The sequence below is a fragment of the Tinamus guttatus genome, unplaced genomic scaffold (genome assembly GCF_059628265.1).
Source record: "Tinamus guttatus ecotype Peru unplaced genomic scaffold, ASM5962826v1 Tinamus_guttatus_pri_ptg000155l, whole genome shotgun sequence".
NCBI lineage: Eukaryota > Metazoa > Chordata > Aves > Tinamiformes > Tinamidae > Tinamus > Tinamus guttatus.
In genome coordinates this window covers 9,268,946-9,295,233 of record NW_028288689.1, presented here as the reverse complement: position 1 = coordinate 9,295,233, position 26,288 = coordinate 9,268,946, and the positions used below count along the sequence as shown (strand labels likewise).

Below are 26,288 nucleotides of genomic sequence, written 5' to 3'. Positions count from 1 at the left end.
CCCGTCCCTCGTCTCTATGGTTGGCGCGCGGCGCTCCCGCCGCAGCGCCGGGGAGCTCTATGGCGACGCGGGCGGCCATGCTGCGGCTGCTCCGCGCCGCGCTGCGCGGCCCCCCGTGCCGCGCTGCGGGGACCGGGCCGGCTCTGAAGACGCCCAAGGTAACGGATGCGGGCGAGGGCGAAGGGGCGGCCGGGCCGGGCCGGGACCTCCTCGCCTGAGGGCCGCTCTCCCCCGCAGGGCACCCGCGACCAGCAGCCCGCGCACATGGCGCTCCGCGAGCGCCTTTTCGCCGCCGTCGTGGCCTGCTTCAAGCGGCACGGGGCGGCCGCCATGGACACGCCGGCGCTGGAGCTGCGGGTGAGGCGGCGGCGGCTCCGGCAGCGGGAGCCGGCCGGGCGCAGGGCCCCGAGCGCCCCCGCGGCGGCTCCCGTGCCGCATCTGCAGCGGCCGCCTCGGCTCTCCCTAGGACACGCTGACGGGCAAGTACGGAGAGGGCGGCAAGCTCATCTATGAGCTCCGGGACCAGGGCGGGGAGCTGCTGGCGCTGCGCTACGATCTCACCGTATCCTGCACCCGCGGTGCTGACCGGTGGCAGCAGGAGCCCTCTGTGCCTGTGGGCCGTTGCCCCGACCCATTCCCACGTCCCTGTCGGAACTCTCATTCCTTGGCTCAAAGTGGGTGAGATCCCAGCCAGTCTGACTCTCTCTGTGCAGCTCCTGTCTCTAGTTGCCTCCCGCAAATTCTGCAGTGGATGCGCTCTCTCGGCCCCCCGTGTCCACCACGACACTGGGTTTATTGCTGACTGACCAAGATTCCCACCTGTAAGAACTTCTTTTTCCCTGCCACCTTCCCAGGCCCCTGCAGAGCTTGGGGGTCAATCTGCAATGGCTGCAGATTCGGAACAAGGATCCCTCCTGTGCCCTCTCCATTTCCACGTGTCTCTAAAAGCTGTTTTCTTTAATATGTCCTGCACTATACGCTGAATTTTCTGTATTGCAGCTCAGGAAACTAAAACAACCCAGGAAAGGTCAGTTTTTGATGTACGGCAAGGTATTAACGTGCTGCAGTTAGAAAGGAAATGAAATTGTCCCTGAATTAGAAGAGCCAAACGCAGTTCCTGTGCATTAGCCTGTGCTTTGGAGACCAGTTACACAGGGAGCAGCTTGCACAGTGACAGGAGGACACGGGTGGCTTTGGGATCTGGTTGTCCCTCGGGGAATCGCTGGCTTCTTCCTTAACCCCTTGGGGCCAGGTGCCCTTTGCTCGCTACTTAGCGATGAACAAAATCACCACCATGAAGCGCTATCACATCGCCAAGGTCTACAGGAGGGACAGCCCGGCCACAAGCCGGGGCCGCTACAGGGAGTTCTACCAGTGCGTGAGTGTTGTAGCTGCTGTGCGAGAGCCACTGGGCCCGTTCCAGCCAGGAATCCGGGGAGAGGGAGAGCTGGGAATGGAAGGCGGGCTGGTTGCGTTCAGCTGCCCTGCAGTTCTGTGGTTTTGTGCGCCCTTGAGCTCCGCAGCTGGAGCAGATGCCCTGCGCAGCAGTCCTGAAGTTGTGGATGATGGAAGATGGGATGGATTTCAGGAGCTATGCCAGGAATTTCTCTGCTTTTTCTTGTGCCCCAGGACTTTGACATTGCTGGCCACTTTGACCCAATGATTCCTGATGCTGAATGCCTGAAAATAGTGCATGAGATCCTGAACGAACTGAGGCTTGGGGACTTTCTCATTAAGGTGAGACGAGAACCAAGGGACTTTCACGTGTGTCTTCCATTCCCTTTTCCAGCTTCGGGTCTTGGAGACCACTGGAAAGGTGTAAGGAGATTCCAACAGCCGTATCTTCCAGCACCTCCTGGGCAGGGGCTGGGAGAAGCTGCAAGGAGGTGATGGCTGCTAGCGTGAACATCCTGCTTGCTTCGCCTAGGTCAATGACCGACGCATTTTGCATGGCGTCTTTGCCGTCTGCGGCGTCCCCGAGAGCAAGTTCATATCTACGTGCTCTTCCGTGGACAAACTGGACAAGGTAAGGGGGCTCTGGGGGCTCTGCCACCTGCCTCCAGGACTGCATGGGATAGCAGCAAGTGCCTGGAAGTAGCCCTGAAGTTGTAAAATGAGCGTTCTGCAATTTGGGCAGGTCACTTCACCCGCAGTCTCAGGGTCTGGATGTCTGGGCTGGGAGAAGGAAAGAAAAATGTCGTTCTGAAGTATCACAGCATTTAACTCATTAATGTTCGTGAGAGATTCTGGGAGCTCTGGGGCTGGTAGCAGCATCCAAGAATCAAGCCTAGCGCTGCCTGGGATTTCCGTGCAGGATTCCTGTGACATGGATGCAGATGATTAGCGAAAATGCTGGTGTGAAGCATCTACTCTCCTCCCACACGTGCCCTGAATCCATGGCCTAGTGGAGAGCACAGAGGAGGGTGGCCTGCAGTGACGGATGTCCCTGTCTCCCCCTGCAGATGCCGTGGGAGGACGTGAGGAGCGAGATGGTGGGGGAGAAGGGGCTCTCTCCCGAGGCTGCAGATCGCATCGGGGAATACGTGCGGCTCCACGGTGAGCTCTGGGGTGGATCCCTTCTCCTGAAAAGCCACCCTACACCCTGCCCCGCACTGTCCCTACAAGTGCGACAACCCTCGGCCAGGTCAGGCAGAGGCCGGTGCTGCCCAGCTGCTGCCCCACAGCAGAGCCCACACATGCCCTGTTCTCACAGGTGGCCTGAAGCTGATCGAGCAGCTCCTGCAGGACCCCAAGCTGTCTCAGAACAAGCTCGCCAAGGAGGGGCTGGGGGACATGAAGCTGCTCTTTGAGTACCTGACACTCTTTGGCATCACGGGGAAGGTGAGGAGGTGCTGGGGGCAGGAGGGAGCCCTGGGCTGCCCAGCTGCGCCCACTGACGGGGTTCTGTGTCCTGCAGATCTGCTTTGACCTGAGCCTGGCGCGAGGCCTGGACTATTACACAGGGGTGATCTTTGAGGCTGTCCTGGTGCAGCAGGAGAACGACCACGTGGAGGAGCCAGTCAGCGTCGGGAGCGTAGCCGGAGGTGGCCGCTACGATGGGCTGGTGGGGATGTTTGATCCCAAGGGGCGGAAGGTGCCCTGTGTGGGAGTCAGCATTGGGATCGAGCGCATCTTCTCCATCATGGAGCGAAGGGTGAAGGTAAGTGTGGCAGGCAGTGCTTGATATGAGAGCTCTTAGGAACAGCCAGTATTTGTTGCACACAATAGGAAACACTTAGCTCCGTAGTGCCCAAGAAAGGGCCTTTGAGGACAGGACACTAACCCAAATACCACTGTGAAGGACAGAGCCCTTTCCTCCTCTCTTCTGCTGCCTGGCAGTCCTTGGCATCTCAAGGCAGACATTTCACAGCAGACACTTAAGAAGTGTCAGAGAGGGGCCTCAAGTTCTGTGATTCTTTCATGGCTTGGCCCAAGTCACTTCACTCTTGTCTCTCCCGCGTGAAGGTTTTCCCCTAGGGGTTGTGAAATTATAAATTCAGTAACAGCTGTGAAAGTCACTTTGTAATGATTGCCAAAAAAACCCGTGAGGAAAGTAATCACTTTGCATTTAGTTCTGAGCTCATGACTGATAGTAAATGAGGCCAAGGCGATCCGTTTGTACATGAAGAATCAGAAGAAACGTTGGAAGGTTGTCCAAGTCCCATTTGGGAAAGAGGAAGGCCAACATCCCACAGAAACAGCAGCGCACAGTAGTCTGTCACCATGCAGACTCGCTGTGGGGATCATTAAACTTGCCCAGCCTGTCTTAACTGTGGACTCTCTTGGCTTCTGCAAGGTTGGCCGTGCTCGGGAACTTTCACTGAACAGTAATGATTTGCTTTAAATCCACTCGTGTGAGTGAGCCAGCATTAAAGGTCTGAGATGAGGAGGGATGCCGTGAGCTCCTGTGCAGAGCTGTGGGTTCCCTCAAAGCCAGTCACAAAGTGTCTGTCCCTGCAGGCCTCCGGGGAGAAGGTTCGTGCGACCGAGACGCAAGTGCTGGTGGCTACGCCGCAGAAACACTTACTTGGGGCGAGACTGAAGCTCATCTCCGAGCTATGGGATGCAGGCATCAAGGTAAAGCAGGGAGGTTGGCTTGGCCCTGTTACATCAACTGCAGTAACAGGACCAGGGGATCGACCTCGCTGCCTGTCCAGACCCGAGCCTGGCAAATATAGCAGACGGAGGGGGAAAGCAACTGTGAGCACCACAGGCAACCACTTGTTGCAGGAGTAATGAGGCAGTTTTCTGTAGGGTTTCGATGCTGGCTGTTTTGCTCCGTGATATGTCAGAGCCAATTTTGCATTAATGATTCGAAGTAGCTGCTCTGCTCCCGTCTAGGCAGAGATGCTCTACAGGAAGGACCCTAAACTGCTGAAACAGCTGCACTACTGTGAGGACACAGGGATTCCCCTTGTAGCCATCATAGGAGAGCAAGAGTTGACAGATGGAGTTGTCAAACTGCGGGTTGTCACAACAAGAGAAGAGGTGAGAACAACCTTTTACACCAGGGTTCAAAAGTGCTTCCAAAACCTAGGAACGGTCACCAAAAGACTCCGGTCTTTCCCTTGTACATGGTGTTGCTTTTGGTAGCGGCATCACAAATCTTTTCTGGACAGATGTGTCCAGAAAAGCCTCGCCGCAAAGGGCTGGATCAAAGTGCGCTCTGCTTAGCAGCCTTGTGTACGTTTGTCCCCTCAAGAGGAGGGCGGCAATGAGCCCTTTCATTCTTCACTGTCCCTCTTGGACAGCCTAACCTGTACAGGAGGGCGAGAGCCTGATTAGTGGGTCCTGTTAGGCCGGGGGTTGGCCAGGAGGAGCCAGTCTCCACTGCTGCCTCTTCCTTGCTGTTCGCTTTGCAGGTTAATATCCCCCGAGAGAAGCTCGCGGATGAAATCAGGAGGAGGCTGGAGCCCTGCAGCCCACCCCTGCAGCACTGCTGCACGCCGGGAGCTGCTGTTTAGCCAGAAACCACCAAGTGCGGAGCCACCAGCCGCCCTCGGACCACGGTCACTCCAGAGCCCGGCCAAGGCGGCGCTGAAGCGGGGCAGCCGCTCGGAGGAGCCAGCAGCTCTACAAGGGTGCGAGGCCTGCGATGGCCTCGGCTGAACGGAGCTCGGGGGCAGGAGGATGGGGGTGCCCTGCACTGGGGCAGGGGAGGGCACCGCGGCTGCTCCCGTAGGGCCGGGGCCGCCCAGGGCCAGCGCCGGGCCTGGTTTGACTGTTCCTCCCGCGTTGGGCTGCCGGGGTGCGCAGGGAGCGCTGCTGTGCGCGGTGTTTTCTGAGAACGACCGAATAAACGGACGAAGCTCTCAAACCGGCGGCGGCAGCTGCCGCTCCTTTCGGCGCGGGCGGGCGGGAGGCGGTGCCTCCGCAGTGCGCAGGCGCGCGGGGTGGCGGCGCCATGGCGGACGAGGCGGCTGTGCGGGCGCAGGCGGACGCTGTGCGGCGGCTCAAGCAGGAGAAGGCCGAGCCCGGCGAGGTGCGGTGCGGGGTGCCGGAGCTGGGGAGGCTGCGGGGACAAGGAGCGCCGGGGTGAGGGGGGAGCTGGGCGCACCGGGGTGAGGTGACTGAGGGGACTGCGAGCGCTGGGATGAGGCGAGATGGGGACAGAGCACGAGGGGGAGAGGGTGGAGGGGGCTGGGGACACTGGGTTGAGGTGTGCTGGGCTCGGGGCACACGAGGGGGGGGACCCGATGTTCTGGAGCTGGGGAGGCTGCAGGGCCTGCGGGGGCGGCAGGGCCTGGGTGCGCTGAGATGAGGTGACTGCAGGGCCGGGGCCCACCTGGCCGCTTTACCCCTGCATTCCCTCCTTGTTCCCGGCCCAGATCTCCAAGGAGGTGGCCAAGCTGCTGGAGATGAAGGCGCAGCTGGGTGACGAGGGCAAGTCCAAGTTCGTGCTCAAGACCCCAAAGGTGACATCTCCACGCGCGTGTGCTCTGTACACACAGCCTCCTTGCAGGAGCAGCCCCTCACTACATGTGCAGAATCTCAGCCTGTCTTTGCTGCCATTTCTGTTTCCTCTGCGCTCCTAATGGCTAGGTGCAAGAAGAGACAAAGATGGAAATAGCCCTCAGCATCCAACCCAGATATTTCTACTAAAACTTAAAGGTTTCTGTTGCATCTGCCACAAGCCAACCACAAACTCATGCAGCTAAGGAAATATGGCCCTGTTCAAGCGAGTTATTTCATAGCTGCAGGTCTTGCATCTGCCTGGCTCTTGAACAGGGAGATTGGACTAGATGATCTCTAGAGGTCCTTTCCAACCTCAGCCATTATGTAATTCTCTGACACAGTATTTTTTCCCTGTTTGGAGTATGATTTGTGTTACCTCTGGTGAGCTACTGTGTGGCTCGGAGAAAAGGTGCCTTTTTTCTCATGGCTTCTGGTCTTGCATCAGTCTGTGCGAGTGGAGCCACCCTGTTTCCAGAGTCTGGCCTGCTGCCACCATCGCTGTCCTCTAGCCCTTCTCTCACAGCCTTCTAGTCTTTAGGCCTCAGAGAACAGTGTCTGCAACACAGCTTATGCTGAAAGTTTTGTATTCCGGGTGTTTCTTCACTAGCAGTTGAGCAAACTGCTCTGCCACACTGTGACCTGTAGACAGCTATTAGTATTCACTAATAAAGCAGCTTATGCCAACATCCATGACTTAGGGGAAACTAAGAACTTTCTCACTTGATTATTCCATTTCCTTTATCATATGCTTTGATAAATGTAATTGTGATCCGAAACCTGGAAAGAGGATGAGTATCTCACTATTTAAAGGTTTGGAGAGGGGATTCCCAGCCCTGTGAGTTCCAGGGGAAACACAGCTGCGGTCTCCTTCCTGTCTTAGCCATGTCAGGGCAATACTGAAAGCCACTCTTCACTGTGTGACCTGCAAGGAGGGTGTTCTGAGTGTAATATGCCTGACCTCCCTGCTTTCTCCTATCTGACTGTCCCTAGAAAACATATTTTGTTAAGTAACAGCCAATTATGTGTTGCTGAAAGCCCAAAGGGGGTGATCAGTGTGATTCACTGACTCTTAATAGTGACAGAATTAGGAGGGAGCCCACCCCAGTTGAACAATAAATGGGAAGTTTGCATCCTTTGAAAGTGTCTGACCTCTCTATGTGACTTCTTTGGAAAATATAAAGCTACTGCTTGTTTAACAGGCTGTCTCCCCTTTAAGCCCAGCAGTTAACATGGGTTATTGTATGGATCGGGTTGGTGCATCCAAATCAAAGTGTGTAACTAAAGGCGCATCCTGACTGTAGCCTCTGCTTTAAGAGCACTGAGCTCTCTGAGTCCTAGGTCCACATTAGCTCCTTTGGCTCCTGCTTTTTGAAACACCCATCTCATGTTTAGCCCTGCTGACCGTGACAGTCCACATATGCGCTGAGTCCTGATATTCTTGGTGCTGCTTTTTGCCAGCTGTGCTGACACCCGGTTTCTGGACATGGTTGTAGTAGATCCTGCACCTCACTCCTCTCCTCTCTGCTGCCGTGGTCCTCAACACAGAGTTGCCAGGGATGTTCTGCCTCTAACCTGATGTGCTGTTTGCTCTTCTTTTCCTTGTCTGCCAAGGGCACGCGGGACTACAGCCCCAAGCAAATGGCCATTCGGGAGAGAGTCTTCAGTGCCATCATTACCTGCTTTAAGCGCCACGGGGCAGAGGTTATTGACACGCCAGTGTTTGAGCTGAAGGTGAGCAAGGGTGCAGCAAGTTGGCTGAGCCCTTTCAGATGCTGCAGTTGAAAGCACTTACTTGGGTGGCCCTTACGGGCTGGGAAATTCATCAACACTGATCATAAGGAACCTGTGATCTCAGGAAGCAGTGGATTCTCTCTAGTAAACTGGAGGACCAAGGAGTATTTTCTTCCACTTCCTGGAGTGTCGTTGCTTTATGTTCTTGTTCTCTGTGTACTTTAGGGCTAGATGAGCTTTTAGGTAGCCCAGGGAGGTTGTGGACTGTCCAACGTTGGTAATACTCATAAGCCACGTGGACTCAATCCTGGGCAACCTGCTCTAGGTGACGCTACTTGAGCAGAGGGTTGGACTAAATGATCTGCAGAGGTCCTTTCTGACCTCAGTCGTTATGTGATCCTGTGATCCCCTGGCACTGAAGACGTCGTTGGTTGATGTGTGCTTGTTTTGCAGGAAACATTGACAGGGAAGTACGGAGAAGACTCAAAACTCATCTATGATCTGAAAGATCAGGGGGGAGAGCTGCTATCCCTGCGCTACGACTTGACTGTATCCTGCCACAGCCCCATTCCTGCAGTGCTGAGGGGTCTTGTTGTCTTTGGGATCCTCCTTTTGGGACAGCTTCGACCGGGGGCAAGGGAGGAGGAGGAGGGAGGACACTCTTGGTTCTCAGCCCTGTAGTGGCACAGAGAGCATGAGCAGATGGGGTGGTTCTGCACTGTGGGTAATTCCTGGGTGGGTTGATTCCTCTCCATGTCTATCCTTAACCCTTCGTCATCAGGTGCCCTTCGCTCGCTACTTGGCGATGAACAAAATCACCAACATTAAGCGCTACCACATTGCCAAGGTCTACAGGAGGGACAACCCGGCCATGACCAGGGGCCGCTACAGGGAGTTCTACCAGTGTGTGAGTTCGGCTGTCGGCAGGGGTGTTGCTGAGCAGGGCTGGGCAGTGGCTGTGGGGACATAACCCCAGAGTCTGTGCTACTCTGAGCTTAGTCGTGTCCCCATGGCTGTGAGATGCTCGGAGAGACTGAAAACAACAGCCATAACACAGGCACTAAAGGCCCAGTGCCGCAGGAGCAGGCTGTGCCTCACACTGTAGAGGAGAGCAGCTCCTTACTCCATCCCACGGTGTCTGCCAGCCTGGCCTAGGGAAAGAATTTCCTCCCGTGATGCTGAGCCTGTTGCCAGGTTAACATCAGGGTGTGCCAGCAGGACATGTGGATCAGGCAGGCAAGCCCAGCACTTAGGCTTCCATCCTGTGCTTGGTCCATCCTCTGCTTCAAAGGAAGGTGCAGAAAAACCCAGACGCCTCCTTACAGAACAGGTTAGAAGGCAGCTCCCTTTGTGGAGCATCGAGGAGTGGGTTTGTGCCACTGCATTGACACAGTCCACAGGGCCTCGTTTCACAAACTAATTCTTAATTGAGAATATTGCTGTTTCTTCGTACAGTCTCTGTTGATATCTTCGAACTCCCAGTGCCGCCAAATTTCCATTTCCGAAATACCTGGAATTTGCCTCATTTGTCTCATTGGAAAGATCATTCCAAGATGTTATTCCTAGGCTAATTAGAAGTGATCTTTAAGTATCCAAGATGAAATTACAGGTTTTTTTTTTCCGTTGTGCCAGTGCAGTTGTTTAAACAGTAGCTTTCATCCTTTCCTATCTGTCCTCTTCTCAAGTTTTCCCTTAGAGAAACCTTCCTAAAACTGAGTAAATAAAGCGTGACACCCCCTTTCTCTCATGATGTGCTTTTCATCTCTGCCCAGCCTAGCAGCTTTTTCTGTATCATTTGTTAAATACAGTTGACCAGCCCTTGGCTGGTTTTTTTTTTTTTTTTTTTTTTTTTTTTTCCTAGGGAACTGCTGCTGCTGCAGCCATAGTAGCGATGCCAAAGTCCTCACTGCCTTTTCCTGTCCCCAGGATTTTGACATCGCCGGCCAGTTTGATCCTATGATTCCTGATGCCGAGTGCCTGAAAATAGTGCACGAGATCCTGAGCGAGCTGCAGCTTGGAGACTTTCTCATTAAGGTGAGAGCAGAGGCAGGTCCCCAGGCAGGACTCTTTGCTGCAGTAAAAAGCAGTGGCCGCTGCCCAGAGTGCCTGTTCCTTCCCTGCCTCTCCCTGCTCTTTTGCTGTCTCTGTTTTCGGGTGGAATAACAACGTGGCTGTCATATAAACTGCCTGCAGTAAAATATAGGCTCTAACCCAGGATCCTTGCCATTGTGCTCGCTTCTGATATGGTCTTAGTAGGGACAACTCTTGCACAAACAAATTGGTGCCTTCCCAGCAGCTCCTGTGTACAGCTGAGACCTCTTTTAGAAGACATACACAGGTGTTTTAGTCAGTGGCACCAGCAGATCCCTTCGAGGCCAGGCACACACCGGGGAATGGCAGAATAGGCTGCCTGTGGTGGGAAGAGCTCCATGTCTTCCAGGAGTGACCATCTGGTTCCTGTCGATGCAGGAGTGTTTATAACCTTGGAACAGTCTCTGCTTCTGTCTGATTTAACTGCAGATGTTCTCGCTGGCCGTAGAAACACTAAATCCAGCTAAGCCTTCGTCCTTAAGTACCTCCGCTTGCAGAGCATAATTAAACCATAGAATTTACTGTGCTATCAAAGAAAGAATCCCTCAGCAAGGTTATAACATAACCAGATATCACTTTGTCCTCACTTCGAGAGGACAGGGTAGTATGCTGAATTTATCGCAGTTCGTGGTCTGTTCCTGAGCTGTTTTTTAACCTGCACCCTGTATAAGGGGCCTTGTAGGTCCCACCAGTTTCTTCAGCTTTTTTCTCTGTTGAGTGGAGGTGCTGGAGGTGCCTGTGGCTCTAGAAGGAGAAGCTGATGGCTCTACTCAGGCTTGGTCAGAATCAGCTGTACTGGTTGACCTACTGTGGGGAGAGATGCAGTTTTGCTCCCCCAGAATTGAGGAAAAATTGCCCAGGAGTTATAAGCAGTAAAACCTACCTGTGCTGCAGGTTGCCTGTGTTGTTTCTTTTCCACCATACCTAAACCTTTCTCTTCCATATCTAAAATCAGAGAGGAGGGAAACTGGATTCAGGTGATGCACATCTTTGGATTCATAGCAAACAACCTGTTCTCTGTCCCTCAGGTCAACGACCGCCGCATCCTGGATGGGATGTTTGCAGTTTGTGGTGTCCCAGACAGCAAGTTCCGGACAATCTGCTCCAGCGTGGACAAACTGGATAAGGTACTGGCTGGAGCTCCTAGGCTGTGGCAGTTGCTACTGGGCTTTTGGCGGGTCTCTGACCATGGAAATTGGCTGGAATATGCCAATAATTGAGTTGTTACTGTTGCTTCCTTTCTTTTCCCACACAAATGCTGAGGACCAGGCCTGTTGTGCACTGCAGGCACTTTGCACAACTGGGTTCTGTGCTTTCTCCTCCAACATTCCACATGGAGCTGACAAATGGGGAGGAGGGAGGTAGGGAAGGGTGTCCCTCTCCTTAGAGGCTCTGCAGACCTTTCAAATTAATATCCCAAATTCCAGGCACCTTAAGCTGGCACTGCTGATGTACCTAGAACTTGGGATCTCACCTTCCAGAATGAGCCACAACATCTAGAAGCCTTTTCTAATGTAGTTTTAGGATGGTGGGTTAAAAAATTTGTATTTATGTTCTGGAATTGTTTCTGAAATTTCAGGACTTCAGAGAAGAGGTTCTGGTGTGTTGGCAAACTGCTGTGGTAGTCTAGAAGTAGAGAGCTGCGGAGCTGCCACATGTGAAGGCAGTTAACCGTGCAGGGGCCAGGGCCAAGTCAAACTGAAACTGTTGTACTGGCTGCCGAAATGCTTGTGCTGGCTGCTGAGCAAGTGCTGTTCCTGCTTGGCAATGTCTCATCCAGCAACACGGATGCACTGATGGCTCCATCCTTGATGATCCCAGCAGCTTGGCTGGAAGCAACTCGAACTTCCCACGAAGGGAAGATGAAGCTAAAGAAGCCAGCCCCATTTCTTCCTGGTTTTCATCACTAGTTATTGGTGTTCTTAGGCTCCTGAGTCCATCCCCCCAAAAACAGAGGGGCTTTGTCTGCTCCCAGCATAGTTTGTCCTGTTTCTAACCCGAGCACTTGTTCTGCTCCCGCTGTCCCGTGTGCCTGCATCCTGCATCCCGTGCTGCAGAGATCCTGCACCGTGCCTCAGCCTGCCTTCACCTCTCTGTGCTACTGCCACTGGTTTGTTCCCTGCTTTGTGGTTACTTGTTTGTTATATATTTTTCCAAGTTCTGTAACAGAAGGTTATTACATTGTTGCTGGCAATGCGATTAGTAGTGTCACACTGTTACAAAGTGCTCCTACAGTGTCAGTTGTTATGTCATGTTTCTGTGGAGGTTCAAAGGACATATATTAATAATGTGCTACTAAGAAAAATTCATGGATGCCTCAGAGGCCTCAGCTTTGGCTACGTTTGATTTTCTGCTTCTCTAATGCAGTCCTCAAGGGCAGATGAGCTGGTTCCTGTGCAGGAGGGAGGACAGGGGGCTGACACAGAGTCCCCAGGAGAGGCTGGATCCCTGATGTTCTTGTCTCCCCCTGCAGATGCCGTGGGAGGACGTGAGGAGCGAGATGGTGGGGGAGAAGGGGCTCTCTCCCGAGGCTGCAGATCGCATCGGGGAATACGTGCGGCTCCACGGTGAGCTCTGGGGTGGATCCCTTCTCCTGAAAAGCCACCCTACACCCTGCCCCGCACTGTCCCTACAAGTGCGACAACCCTCGGCCAGGTCAGGCAGAGGCTGGTGCTGCCCAGCTGCTGCCCCACAGCAGAGCCCACACATGCCCTGTTCTCACAGGTGGCCTGAAGCTGATCGAGCAGCTCCTGCAGGACCCCAAGCTGTCTCAGAACAAGCTCGCCAAGGAGGGGCTGGGGGACATGAAGCTGCTCTTTGAGTACCTGACACTCTTTGGCATCACGGGGAAGGTGAGGAGGTGCTGGGGGCAGGAGGGAGCCCTGGGCTGCCCAGCTGCGCCCACTGACGGGGTTCTGTGTCCTGCAGATCTGCTTTGACCTGAGCCTGGCGCGAGGCCTGGACTATTACACAGGGGTGATCTTTGAGGCTGTCCTGGTGCAGCAGGAGAACGACCACGTGGAGGAGCCAGTCAGCGTCGGGAGCGTAGCCGGAGGTGGCCGCTACGATGGGCTGGTGGGGATGTTTGATCCCAAGGGGCGGAAGGTGCCCTGTGTGGGAGTCAGCATTGGGATTGAGCGCATCTTCTCCATCATGGAGCAGAAAGTGGAGGTAAGTGCCTCGGTGCTTGACATGGGACCCTTCTTGGCAAGTCAGCACTGACGTGCAAGGCTGACAAGGTGACAGCAGCCCTGCATGTGTCCTCATCACACACATGGTACTATGGATACCAGAAAGGCGTTGGATCTTCCAGATGGAGGAGCACAGTGCGTCTAGGGGCTTCCAGCCTCTTTTTTCTGTTCCCTTTTTCTCATTTCTCTGCTCATTCCTCATCTTCCATCCTATTCAATGAGTGCCAAGCTTGTCTTTGTAGGTTCCCAACCCACAGGTTCCCATTTGCATCCCCCAGAGCCCAGCTCTGAGGAGCTCTGCTCCTGGCAGCCAGCCAAAATCTGGATTTCTGAATGGAAAACAAATCCTGGGCAGGTTTGTCCTTCTGCAGTTGACCTTTAAAGGTTTCCATCTCCAGAAAAGGCAGAGGGAGGGCAGTGCCACTTTGAGTATCCAGTGTCTTGCTTGGGAGCAGGTGGCTCATGATTATTCCTGATGCTGCCAAAGCTTTTCCTCTTGCTGCTGTTACATCGAGCCCAGCTGTGGAGCAGACACTGGCTCTGTCCCATTCCTGCCAGGCTGCTCTGAAGCCACTCAAAGCAGGTTCCTCTGAGGCTGCAAACTTGGGTGCAGAGGAACAGCCTCTAGAGAAGAGGTAAGAGGTATTTGCTCATCCTCAGCAGCCTGCACATGTTTGTGGTGTAGAAGGGAGGCTGTGTTAAGGACACAGGGCAATGCCAGAAGATTGGATTTGGCTGCAGGATGGGGTCTCTGGAGCTCTCTGAGTCTGTGACCTCCTCCCTCTGAGCCTGGTCTTCTGCTGAACACATGAACCTGGGACATGGACCCTCCCTGCTCATAGGGCCTGGGATATCTCTGTGTGTGCCTGGCATTTATGGAGTCTGCCTCTCCTCCAGTCCTCTGCAGAGAAGATTCGGACAACAGAGACACAGGTGCTTGTGGCCTCTGCCCAGAAGAAGCTCCTCGAAGAGCGGCTGAAGCTCATCTCCGAGCTGTGGGACGCTGGAATCAAGGTACAAACCACTGGTGGCCAAGTGAGGAGCTGCCTGCTCCTCCCTCCTGTTCCCTGTGCCAGGAAGAGACCAGAGCTCGTTCTGCCTGGAGAGAAGGGAGTTGTGGGGAGAAGGTGGCAGCAAATTTCCTTGCTGCCAGCAGCCTGCCTCTTCTCTGCATCCTAAATAGGACGTTCCCTGGGAAGGACTGGATGCAGTGGGGTTACCCCTCAGCACAGCGGGGGCTGCTCTGGCTGTGTCTTCAGCTTAGGCTGGATTCCCAAGTCAGGCACTGCTCCAGCTCCTGCCCAGTGGCAGGAATGGTGCTGGGGGTGCAAAGAAATAGGCCAGGGCCAAGCACAGTGTTGTACCTGAGGTTTCTTCCAGGCAGAGATGCTCTACAAGAAGAACCCCAAGCTACTGAATCAGCTGCAGTACTGCGAGGACACGGGCGTCCCCCTTGTTGCCATTGTGGGAGAGCAGGAACTCAAGGACGGAGTTGTGAAGCTGCGGGTTGTGGCCACAAGGGAGGAGGTGAGGCCAGCGGTACCTCGGTGTGGGACTGGCAGCTCCTTAACCCGTCACCACAGCTCAGGGCAGCCCTGAGGACGTGGCCGTAGTTTCCTGGAATTCCCAGTTCCTCCTCAGTTCAGGGTCTGGAGCGTAGGAGGGATCTCCCTGGGTAGCGTTTGCTCATGTCCCCCTCACAGAGGACATCATGGATCGTTCGGGGTTTGCTGCGTTCGGATGAGCGGGGACAGCAGTGATCCGTGCACTGGCTGTCTGGCTCTGGGACCAGCAGGAATCGCCCTGTGAGCACCTGGTTGTTAGAAGCCAGAGCTGCCTTTGCTGCTGGATCTGTGGGGAGGAGCAAGGACCAGAGCGCCTTGCGCTGGGGTCTCTGGAGACGGAGAGCAGCGCATGCAGGGTGGGCCGTTCCCTGGGACCTGGGGACATCGCAGCACATCAGGCCCCTCACTCTGTGTTCTGGAACTCTCTGCTCTCCCTTTGTAGGTTGATGTTCGCAGGGAGAACCTTGCTGAGGAGATCAAGACACGAACGAGCCAGTCTTGAGGCTCTGTCTGCTTGTTCACTGGATCGTGGGTCACAGCTGCGGCAGCGCGCGCAGGGTTGGGGAGTCTCGGAAAGTTATATTTATTCCTGTCTTGTGCCCTCCCTTCCCCCACGGGAGCAGAGAGGCTGCGTTACCCTCTACAAAACACTGGCTCGGAGTGATTTGCTTTGTGAGAGGCCCTGGCAAAGAGTCACCGCCTGTCCATGATGGTTAAGGTGACACATGGAGCCCTATGCTCTGCTCCAACCCCCGGGGCCTTGGCTGCAGCTTCTTGTTCCCTTCATTGTGAATAAACGTCCAGCCTCGCATCTCCGCTCTGGCTGTGGGGAGGTGACCTTCTCCAGAGCCACGTGTAAAGCCCATTCCAAGAGACAGAATAAATCTTGTCTGGCCGGTCGCTTTCTCCGGTTTTCTCCTGCTTTGGGCTGGTGCTAAGGGAGTTACCTCCTCAGCGAGGGAGCCGATGTTTGAGGCCGGCTTGGCTCTTCCTTAAGCTGCGCTTGTTCCCCGGGCCCCACAACAGGGAGGGCTTCCAGTGGCCACCTATGGCTCCGATGGTGCCTCCTGCCGCAGGGCTGCCGCTGCTCTGGCCTTGGTTTCTGTGCCCCCTGACGCCCTGCCCGCCCCCACGGCGCTCCCCCCTGCTCTGCACGGCGGGTGTGTTGTAACATACCCCTTTTCCCCCTTCCCCACTCGCCTGGGACTGTGGAGCCGCCGGGGGGTTCGGGTCGCCCCGACCCTGCGCGGGGAACCCCGTGTCCCGCGGGGCGGCCCCCGGGGCGGGGAGGAGGCGGGGGGAGGTGGGACTTTCCGTCCCTCCCGCCCCGGGGCGGGGAGGCTGCGGCCCAATGGGCGGTGGCGGCGCTGGAAGCTTCCAGGCCTGGCGAGGGCGGAGAGGCGACGACGACGGCGACCGGCGATGGAGGAGGTGGTAGGAGCTGTCGGGGAGCGGCCCCGACGGGAACCGGGTGGCGCCTCGGCGAGCCCGAGGTTCTGGGGCAGCTCCGAGGCCGCCGCTCGTCCCTTCGACGGGCGGAAGGGCCCCCTGATGGTCTCACCGAGGCGGGAGAGGGGGGTCCCCGTGGGGCGGTCGGGGCTCCGGAGCTGCCACCGGCTCCGCTCGGGCGCGCGCGGCCGTCGATTTCGGCGCCGTCGGTGCTGGGGCTCCGTGGGAGGCGCTGAGGCTGCGCGGGAGCCCCCGGGGCCTCTCGTGCTCCGCGCCGGCAAACGGCGCCGCGGCGCACCCGCCGTCGAGCGCCGGGATCCTCCCCGGGAGCGCAGCCCCCTCGGGGGAGCGGGTGGTTCCGTGCACGGGCCGTGCTCGCGGACCATGGAGGTGCTCTTAGCACCTAACGGGCTGAGGCTGCACTGCCCTTGCCCGGGAACACCGCCCGACACCGGGAGAGGGGACACAGGCCCCGGCGGGGCGGGCAGGTCTGGTTGCAGGGGCTCTGGGTGCGGAGCTGCTCTTTCTGCTCAGCAGAAATGACCCTCATCAAGGGCCCCATCTCGAGACAAAAGAGTTTGCTGCCCTCCAGGAAGGGCGGATGCCTTGGAGAGAGAAAGTAGCTCTTGCCTGATGGCACAAAAATGCCTCAGGTTAAAACCCGATAATGATAACTTTAATTCTGCTCTGTTCATGGTATTCAGAGGCCCAAGTGGGACCTTGCAACAATTAATGAGCTAAAATGTAAGGTGGGCACACAGGTGGAGTTTTCAGTCCCTTCTTGACAATCTTGTGATCCCAAAGCTTGGGAAGATGCTGGCAGAAAAGAGAGTTGGCTGGTGGGGGATCCCAGCCATGCTGCAGTTCTACATTAAGATAGGCCATCTTGGCTCTAGCCTTTCTTGCAGTATTGCAGGCTATCAAGCAGGTGCCCGTGTCTCTGTTTCCAAAGTTGGGGTTGGGATGCCCCCAGTTGGGAGGCTGGAAACTTTTTGCCCAGAGCTGTATGGGCAATATCTGCCTTTGCAGACCTGGCCTGACAGCGTCAACCAAGTCAATAAGATAGCCCTGCTCACCTGGGTGAAAGAGACTGGCATCAACCTGGTGCAGATCAACGGGCAGAGGCGATACGGCGGCCCGCCACCAGGTACATGAAGGGTGCTCCGGTCCTGCCGTGCCCTGGGAGCTCAGCATGCCCAGGTGCCTGGTGGCCAAGCGGATCTTGCCCACATGCACCATGTCACTGTCACCCTACAGGCTGGGTGGGTGACCCCCCACCAACAGGCTCAGAGGTGTTCATCGGGAAGTTGCCGCAAGATATGTATGAGAACACGCTGATCCCCCTCTTCCAGAGCGTGGGAAAGCTCTACGAGTTTCGGCTCATGATGACGTTCAGCGGGCTCAACCGGGGCTTTGCCTACGCCAAGTACAGCAATCGGCGCAGTGCCAAGATGGCCGTCACTGCCCTCAACAACTTTGAGGTGCAGAAAGGCTACTCCATCCTGGTGTGCAAGAGCACAGAGAAGTGTGAGCTGAGCATGGATGGCCTGGCCACCTCACTGAGCCAGAAGCACCTGAAGATCCTGCTGCAGGAGGCTGCTGAGGGCATCCTCAGCATCACCCTGTATCCCAGCCCATACCGGAAACAGGCCCAGCTTGCTGTGCTGAAGTACAGCTCGCACCAGGCTGCTGCCATGGCCAAGAAAAGCCTCATGGAAGGTACTGGGACACTTGGGTGGCGTGGGATGGAGCGGGGCCTTGCCTTCCTGGGGTCTCTAGGCAAGAACTGGCCACAGCTCCAGGCTCAGTGGAGAAGTGACTTTAGCTCTGGGGCAGCTTCTGCCCTCTCCCCATGTTCCCTCTGCGGCCGGTAGTCCTCCATGAGGCAGATCCCTGGCCGTCCTCATGCGAATCGAACAGTGCTGGGGGCACCCAGAGGTGCTCAGTGTAACTGCCTGCTCAGAGCAGGAACGGCACCAATACAAGAGAGGGCTGGGTGGGGCTTTGGCCAAGTTCTGCAAACACCCTTGGTGGAGGCATCAGCCCTCTCAGTGCCCTGCCCCAAGGCTCCACTGCCCTCCTAAGGGACGCGTTTCCCAAAAGTCCAACCTGAACCTCTCAAGTCCAAATTTGCATCCATGTCCCCAAGTTTCATCTGCCCCAAATGAGAAACATTTGGCTCTGTTAGAGTGCAGTTAGGCCAGCCCTTGGGTCATCCTGCCAGATGCTGGGAAGCAGGAGGGGACCGTATGATGGGGGCTGCCCAGTCTGCAGTGCCTGTGAGGGAGAGGGCTGGTGGCCAAGTGTCTCCTGCAGCCTGGGGTCTGCCTCTCATGCAGGGAACAGGAGGATCTCGGAGGAGGAGCTGAGGGTGGAGTGGCTGAAACCTGACCTGAAGCAGAAACTGCGATGCAGCGAGGAGACGTCCTCTGCCACCTGGGTATCCCATGGCAAGTGTCCAGGGAGCCCCAAGCAGGCGCATGTGCCCCTCTCTCCAGTGCAGGGCAAGGCGCTGGACCTCCTGGACACCCTGTGCTGGAGGCGGCACCTGGGTACCCCCTTGTTTTTCACAAAGTGTGTCCAGGCCAACCCTGACGGGTGGCTGCGCTTCTGGTGCCAAGTGGTGATCCCGGGGTACCCGCTGCCCATGAGTGGGTTCACGTGGGTCCAGCAGGATGTGTCAGGTGCCAGTGGGCACGACAAGGCAAAGGACATGCTGGCGATGCAGGTGCTCAGGATACTGGGTGAGTCCTCATGCAGAACCAGCCCAAACCCCAGCTCTCCCCACATCCTGGAGCATCTCCCGGAACTGTGGGAGTTTGGCGCTCCATAGGGCAGGTTGGGATACAACCTGGGAACGAACCAGCCCAGCTTGGTGGCTCAGGCAGGGATCCCAGTTGAGAAACGCTGCCAAAGCCCAGGCCTACGTAACTCCAGGAGCTGGGAGTGTGGGGCGGGCTCCAGGCTGGATGCAGAGGGTGCATGAGAAGCTGGGAGGAGGCCTTGGGATGTTGAGATCCTGGCTTCCTGCAGAGCCACACAGATCTTGATGTTCTCTCTGTCACAGGGTGCGAGGTGGCCTAGGCAGGTGTCCCACCGAACCATGGGCCAGGCCTGAAGCACTAGGCTGCTCGTCGCCAGTCCACAGGAGCGGGACGCAGGCCCAGCCGTGGATGTGGTCCTGTTTGTTTGGGTTTGAGTTTGTTTGAGTTTGAGAGCTGGCTCCAGAGGATGGAGGTGCTGTCACAGTCCGTGATGACTGCCCTATCCCCAGCCAGCACTTGGTTCTGTTCTCTTCCTGGGGGGGGTGTTGTTCCCCACCTGATTTTGCTTTTCTTTAACTGGTTTGTGTTGCTCTGCTCCGGTGAGGAAGCCGGATTTAGGTCCTGGGAGAAGCGGAACCTGCTTGAAGGGACCCCTGGCAGCAGGTGAAGGCCAGAAAGGCTGAGGGGATGGCAGGGGCTGGCCTGGGATCACAGACACCGTGCGTGGCCGTGGCTCTCCTCACTGGCATGCTTGGTACCTGGCACGGGGCCGATGGCCAAGATGGGGATGGGGCCATGCGTGGGCACTGTCCTGCTAAAGGGAGCATGTCCGATGTGCCGCAGAGCTGGTTTTTAATTAGGAGAGCGCCTGCAGGCTGTGGGGGATGAGGGGCTGTGTGGATCTGTGGGCTGGGAGGAGGCAGCTGTGGGACTATCAGCCATCTATGAATGAGTCCTCAGCACCAGGAGGACAGGCTGCATGCCAGCCCCTTGGCATTAAAGCAGCCTGGATGGTGCCCACTGTGTCGTGTTGTCTTTTGCTCCCGCCGTTCCTGTGGCCCCAAGGGGCAGCTCTGCATGTGGGGGCCTGAGCTCCGTGTCTGCCCAGGCTCTGAGCCAGGGTGACAGCTTGTCCCTGGGCTCCCGGGTACTGTGAGGACTCAGGTCCACAGGGGAAGTTGGACATGGCCTCCTAGGTAGGTAGGATGGCGTGAACTGGGATGCCAGGGACGGAGCTGGAGCAATACTGGCAGCATCACTGGTGGGCTCGGCTGCCACAAAACACGCAAGAAGCTTAACCCCATGTCTCAGTGAGACCCAGAGCTTTCTGTGCTTTCTGGATCACTGGGCATGCAACTGTGATGTTCTTGGTTGAGCCCCAAGGCTCATGATGGGGCTTCTGGTGATGCTGGAGCTCTCCGTGTACCTTTCAGTGCACCCTCTGTCCCTCTACACGGCTTTCTGTGCGCTCCAGAGCACTCTATTTCCTTGGCCCTCTCGCCCTCTGAGGTGTCGTGATGCCCTACACTGTGCAAAGGCCCTGACACGAAGGCCTTGCACTCCTGGTGCCAGCCACCACCCTCCACCTGCCCTTTGGTTTCCCTAAAGCCTCTCCGCCTCCTTTTCCCTGTTCACTGTTGTCCTGTTTTGCTTTTGGTGTCCAAGAGGAGCTCTTCAGTTTACTCTTGCTGCTATCCAGACCATCCATGTCCCTGCTGAAAGCCATCCATGTGATCCCAGAACCCTTCCATTGCCTTTCATTGCATCCCTGAGGCCTCTCTAGAGTGTCTGCTTGCTACTCATAAGCTCTCCATGCCACCTTGGGGCCTTTGGGACTTTCCAGAGCTGTGGATGCGGCTGATCTTCTCCCTGTGCTTTCAGCAGGAGCCGGAGCGCTGCAGGGCTTCTACTCTCCCTAGGCAGCTCTGCCTTTTGGCACATACCACCACCTCCCTGTAACCAAGAGCCTCTCGGAACCCTCTCTTTGCTTTTGCAGCACCCTCCGGGCCCTGCCTTGCAAGGTGCCATGCTCTAGGTTGCCTTTGAGTGCACCAAGGCTCCCTGTTTGGCTGCCGGAGCCCTTTGAATGCTTCACTGAGCCCTACAGAGCTCCTGTTTGCCTGCCAGAGAAGATCCCTGTGCCCTCAAGTGCAACCCAGAGCCCTCAAGATGCTTTTTAGATTTCCCTAGAGGCCTTGTTTTCTCTTTGCTTGCATCCCAGGGCTCCCAAATTGCTTTCTGGAGCACCTTCTTGTCCCCAGCCCCAGCCTTTTGGTGACTCCCTGCCCCAGCCCCATGTTCCCCGGTCGAAGGGCTGAGTTTCTCTGGGCTTCCCTGGCTCTGTCTCTGCTACCAGGAGTGACCCCCTCAGGGACTCTCTTGGAGCGGTCACCCTGCAAGGAGTCTGTCTGCAAGGTGGTGTCCGTCCCACCCCCTGCCCCCTCCATGCTGCTGCACCCACCTCCAGTCAGCCAGGGAGGCCTAAGAGATGCCGGAGCAGAGGCTGCACCACCAACGGGACCGTGGGAGCTCTTCGGAGCATCTGTGTCCGGGGCACCAGAGCCTCACAGGCAGGTCCATCTGGATCTCTACATCCACCGCCAGCTCCTCCCTCAGTCTTGCCTCTAACAAGGCACCCAGCCCTGCTAGGAGCCTGACCGCTTCCCTCAAGAGCAGAACCAGAGCAGCAGAAGGTACAGGTCTACTCCCCCACGGCTTCCTGAAGCAAGATCCTTCAGGAATTGGAGTTCAAGCCTGAGAATCTGGTCTCCTTGGGTTCCATGTGAAGCACAGGGAGGGCTCAGCAACTTCCCCGTCTGCCCCAAGCCCCTGTTTGGCCAGGGGCCTGTGGCTACTTGCTGGATAGCCCCTGGGAGGTGTTTCAGAGGAAGGAACAAACCCCCAAACCCAATGGCCTGAGCCAACACCTCCTACCTCAGGCCAGCAGAAGATAGGATGAGCCCCTGGCTCATGGGGCTGGCCATAGAGTGCTCCCATGAGCGTGGGGCCCTCCCCCTGTGCAGGAGCAGGGGACTCCCTCACCTCGCACAGCTGCACTTGGCACAGGGGCCACGGGGCTGTGTCCTGCTTTGGTGTGGCTCAGGACTATGGAAGAAGCCACGAGTCCTCAGGAGCAGAGCTGGAGGCAGCTCACTCCAGCTTATACAGCTGCCAAGTCTCTCTATTACAACGATCTGGGAGGAGAGAGATCAGTTCAGCCTCAGAGAGACCCCTGAGAGGAGCAGTGCCTGTACCCAGGAAGACCACCCCTTATTCATGGCCAGTAGTGCACACCAGAACAGATACATCATCTTCAGCTTTATCTTATCATGCACCTGCAGATACATCAGAGCTTCAACTTCTTCAAAGGGGGAGCCTGGAGGTCCAGCTGGGCAATGGTGCTGGCCGCAAAGGGGATACGCTGGCTGATCCTCTTGCCAATGGTCTCCACCTGGAGCACAAGAGCCCATGGGTGCCAGCCCTGAGCGCACCCCAGGCCTGACAGTACCCTGGGCACCACAGCCAGCAGCTGCAGCCCTGTGGGCACCAAGGCCATACCTGGAAGCCCAGCTGCTGCAGCCGGCCATGCAGGCTGTCCAGGATCCTCCTGCCGTCAAAGATGAAGGCCGGCTTGAGCATGGCCTGGTAGATTCGCTCGTAGTCCAGCTCCTGGAATAACACACAGGGGGAGCTTCCTGCTGGTGAGAACGAGGGCTGGAAGTTGAGCAGCAAGTTGGCCCAGATTGGGACCCCTTACCTTGAAGATGTCCCATTCAGTGCAGATGACAATGGCATGGGCATTGTCACAGGCTTCATAAGGGTCTGAGGCAATGGAGACCAGGCTGAGCCCTGCAAGACAAGAACCAACATAAGCACAGCAGGATGCTGCCTGCTGGGACACAACTGCCGGGGCCTGAGATCTCTGCCAGGCTTTGGGGCTGGAGAGCGGCCTGCAAGCCACTGGCCCTACCCCGCTCAGGCTCCTCAGCTGAGGCAGTGGAGTGCGACAGGTCCTGCACGATCTGCTCCTTCTTCACCTTGGGGTCATAGATGTGCAGGCGGGCGCCCTCGTCCATCAGGTACTTGCTGATGTAGATGCTGGATGACTCCCTGGGCCGAGAGAGGCAGAGCTGAGCCCTGCAGAGGCCCTGCACGCCCTCCTCGTAGTGATCAGTCGTCTGATGGAGCTGGGGCCCAGGGTTGGGGAGCAGCCCTTGCTTGCCAGCCCCAGTTCCTCCCTGTGCCTGGCCCTCACATTTCCTTTAAACGCTGCCTTTGACTTTCCCCACAGGGTCCATGGCTTGACCAGCCTCTCTCTAGCTCCAAGTTCAGCCATCACCAGCCCGGGGACTTGCTGGGCCAATCCCACCTCCCACGGTGGCTCCAAAGGGCTCACTATCACCAGGACATCATGGGGACATCAAGAAAGTCCTTTTGCTGCCGCTCTGAGGTGGAGCTGGAGCAACACACTCATCACACCTGTAACCTGTGACCCGCCACCCCTATCCCAGCTGGTACCTTGTGTCCCCCGTGTCCTTTTTGAAGGCGAAGCCCAACAGTGCAATCTTCTTGTCCGTGACAGTGTTGAAGAGGCAGCTGACGATACGGGCGGCGAATCGCCGCCGCTGGTACTCGTTGATCTCAATCACCTGGTGGGACGAGTTGTGACGGGTCAGGCCAGGCACTGAGCCCCAGCCCAGGGGCTGTGGTGAGACCCACTCCTTGAGCAGGACTCCAGCCCTCGCGCTGGCTGGAACAGGAGCCTGGCCTGGCCTTACCTGCTGCCAGTATCGAGCCACTTCGGGCAAGTTGAGAGCCTCACAGAGATAGACCAGGTTGAGGACATCTTTTTGGAAACAGCTGCCCCCAAAACCTGCTCTGACAGATCACTATAGTCAGGGAGTGCTAATTGGAGACCTTAAAGGTTGCCTTGGAAAGGGGAAGCTCCAAACCTCCTCCTCCACCCCTGCACTGGGAAGGGCAGATGACAAGCTGGGACAGGCCAGGGGGACACTAGGGCTGGTAAGGGACAAGTGAGCTAACAGGAAGATGTGTCTCATCAGTCTAGACAAGATGTCCCAGCCTGGATGCCAGTGCATGCTCAGGCTCATGCTTCCTGGGGCAGAGGAGCACAAACTTCCTGGGCACAGAACGGTGGGGGCCAGGGGGCTGCAATCACCCCCCTGGCACAGAGGGCACAGGACTCACCCACGCTGGCCTTGAGGAAGCGATTGCCGATGCGCTGGTCTGTGCCAATGGCATGGGCAACTTCTTCCACATCAGCCCCCGTCACCTCGCACAGGGCGCTGATGGAGTTAATGCTGCTGATCCTCTGGGCCAGGAATGCGTTGGCAGCCTGGGCAAAAGAGGACACATGGGACCCTTGTTGCCATCAACTAGGCCAGTCTGGGGACAGCAGCACATACCAGCTTGGAGAGCTCTGAAGACCATGTGTTGGTGGTGATGATGCGCGTTTGGGGCACCCAGCGCATGTATATGCTGCTGAGGGTTTCGATTGCCCTCTGCCCTTCAGGTGTCTCATCACCACCAATGAGGACGCGGTCGGGGTTCTTCAGGTCGGAGATGGCCGTTCCTTCAGCCAAAAACTCAGGGTTGGACAAGACCTGTGGAGATGAGGCCACATGGGTGTGGGATGATGCTACTCACAGCGTCTCTTTCTCCCAGCTCTTGCTGTCCCTATATCTAGCAATAGGATCTCTCTGCTGAAGTCACATCTTCCTGTACTCCCCAGCCAGTGGCAGTGGGAGGGAGCACTCTGCCAGACCCTGCTGTACCTGGAAGGACAGGTTGGATTTGGTATTGGCGCTGAAGATGCGCTGGATGCTCTCAGCTGCCCGCACAGGCACTGTGCTCTTTTCCACCACGATCTTGTAGCCCGTGGCTACCTGGGCGATACGCCGGGCACAAGCCTCGATGTACTTCAGATCAGCCGCCCGGCCCTTGCCAAGCCCAAAGGTCTTGGTGGGAGTGTTCACCTGACAGAGGAGCCAACACGTCAGAAGAGTTGAGTGGTCACAGCGGTTGGAAAGAAAGAAAAGGGGGGGGGGGTGCTATCCGTGCCACCAAGCCCTGCAGAGGGGCACAGCCTGTGGCAGGACTCAGCCATGGGCTGCCCTCCCCACTCACTGATATGAAGATGATATCAGCCTCTCTCACTGCCTGGTCAATGTCAGTTGAGAAGAAGAGGTTGACGCCACGCTGGGCCTCCACCACCTCCTGCAGGCCAGGCTGCAAAGGAGAGGAACGAGCGTGGGCCCCTGATACCGTTGATGCAGGGCGGAGAGGTGGGCACCACCTGCAGAGCACCCAGCAGCAGCCAGAGCTGGAATTTGGGGAAGGAAGTGCTGAGGAAGAGGTACAGCAGCTCCCCAGCAGCCAGGAACACCCGGTCATCCCATGCAGACCGAAGCCTTTCGACCTGGCAGGGCCTCACCTCGAAGATGGGCAGCTGCTCTGAGTTCCAGGCCTGAATGCGCTCCTCGTTGATGTCCACCACGGTGACGGTGATTTCTGGGCACATCTGGGCAATGACGCTGCACGTGGGCCCCCCCACGTAGCCAGCCCCGATGCAGCAAATGCGCCTCACCGGCCCCATGCTCCCTGGGCTGGCCGGAGCCGGCAGAGCCGGACTCACCAGCGCCTGTCGGAAACAGCCTGGGAACCAGCGCATGGATTAGCCCAGGACAACCGTCCTGGCAGCGCCAACATCCCACTCCGGCCACGACCAAGGCAGGAGACAGAGGTGAGTGCAAGGGGGTTGCCGGGCTCCAGGGAGCTCCATGCCAAGCAAGTCTGTGGATTTATGGGATGTGAATGCAGGATGGAGGCTCTTCCGCATCACATGGCACCCCTGGCGCAGCGGTCCCCTCCCTGCCTCGGGGCAGGCTGCCAGTCCCCCTTGCGCCTGCAGCCACCGCTGGTGGCAAAGGGCAGCGCGTGCGGGCAGCGCGTGCGGCCTGCACTTCCAGCCCTGCACCGAGTCTGCGGGGCCTCGGGTACTGTGGAGCACCAGCACACCGGGCAACCTCAGCCCGCGGGGGCCGTGTAACGTTAATGAGCGACACTAATCAACGTGTGACACTAACGAATGAGTGACATTTGCCACGGCTGCTCTGGGCAGGGGTAGGGGGCACCTGTCACCCTGCGCGCCTCAGGGCGGGGCACTGGTGAGCAGGACCCTGGGGACGGGCTGGATCCAGGCACCCGGACACGCCGTGTCCCACAGCCCCGAGCCCAGGCTCCCACACCGGTGTCCCCAGCACCATTTCCCTCCGCCCCCCTCATGAGCGGCACCCAGCCGCGCCACCCCCGCCCCCAGCGGGGTGACCCCCGCGTTTGCCCCCGCCCGGAGACCCGCACTCTGGGCTTGGTGCCCAAGGTCGGGCAACCCCCCGCGGGCGCCTCCAGCCGCAGCAGCCCCCGGCGCCCCGGGAGCCCCCAGTACCCCCACGCTCCCCCGCCCCCACCCGCTCCCTTCAGCGGCCCGCCCCCGCCTCGACGTGAGCGGCGCCGCCACCAGC

General features: G+C 57.3%; 4 protein-coding genes across 4 annotated transcripts; 3 read left to right on the top strand and 1 right to left on the bottom strand.

The window, feature by feature from the left end:
* Nucleotides 1–224: 224 nt before the first annotated feature.
* On the top strand, nt 225–4,976 carry LOC104573089 (histidine--tRNA ligase, cytoplasmic). The gene is made up of 11 exons (XM_088522692.1): nt 225–357; nt 467–562; nt 1,253–1,378; nt 1,630–1,737; nt 1,928–2,026; nt 2,463–2,556; nt 2,714–2,841; nt 2,918–3,160; nt 3,961–4,077; nt 4,342–4,488; nt 4,863–4,976. The coding sequence occupies exons 1-11, from the start codon at nt 265–267 to the stop codon at nt 4,962–4,964; spliced, it is 1,353 nt and encodes a 450-aa protein (XP_088378818.1). The 5' UTR covers nt 225–264; the 3' UTR covers nt 4,965–4,976.
* A 416-nt stretch (nt 4,977–5,392) lies between these two features.
* On the top strand, nt 5,393–15,035 carry HARS1 (histidyl-tRNA synthetase 1). The gene is made up of 13 exons (XM_088522687.1): nt 5,393–5,482; nt 5,829–5,915; nt 7,567–7,686; nt 8,140–8,235; nt 8,468–8,593; nt 9,613–9,720; nt 10,806–10,904; nt 12,251–12,344; nt 12,502–12,629; nt 12,706–12,948; nt 13,866–13,982; nt 14,349–14,495; nt 14,976–15,035. The coding sequence occupies exons 1-13, from the start codon at nt 5,405–5,407 to the stop codon at nt 15,033–15,035; spliced, it is 1,503 nt and encodes a 500-aa protein (XP_088378813.1). The 5' UTR covers nt 5,393–5,404.
* Nucleotides 15,036–15,955: 920 nt separating this feature from the next.
* Nucleotides 15,956–19,118, top strand: DND1 (DND microRNA-mediated repression inhibitor 1). The gene is made up of 5 exons (XM_088522704.1): nt 15,956–16,087; nt 17,012–17,129; nt 17,240–17,701; nt 18,322–18,726; nt 19,050–19,118. Exons 1-5 carry the CDS (start codon nt 15,956–15,958, stop codon nt 19,064–19,066), a joined length of 1,134 nt encoding a protein of 377 aa, XP_088378830.1. The 3' UTR covers nt 19,067–19,118.
* Nucleotides 19,119–22,073: 2,955 nt separating this feature from the next.
* LOC104573075 (UDP-glucose 6-dehydrogenase) lies at nt 22,074–25,378 on the bottom strand. The gene is made up of 11 exons (XM_010220256.2): nt 25,202–25,378; nt 24,895–24,996; nt 24,543–24,743; nt 24,174–24,371; nt 23,956–24,103; nt 23,526–23,620; nt 23,266–23,396; nt 22,718–22,857; nt 22,505–22,596; nt 22,306–22,416; nt 22,074–22,198 (listed from the first exon to the last, which is right to left on the bottom strand). Exons 1-11 carry the CDS (start codon nt 25,361–25,363, stop codon nt 22,094–22,096), a joined length of 1,485 nt encoding a protein of 494 aa, XP_010218558.2. The 5' UTR covers nt 25,364–25,378; the 3' UTR covers nt 22,074–22,093.
* Nucleotides 25,379–26,288: the final 910 nt, after the last annotated feature.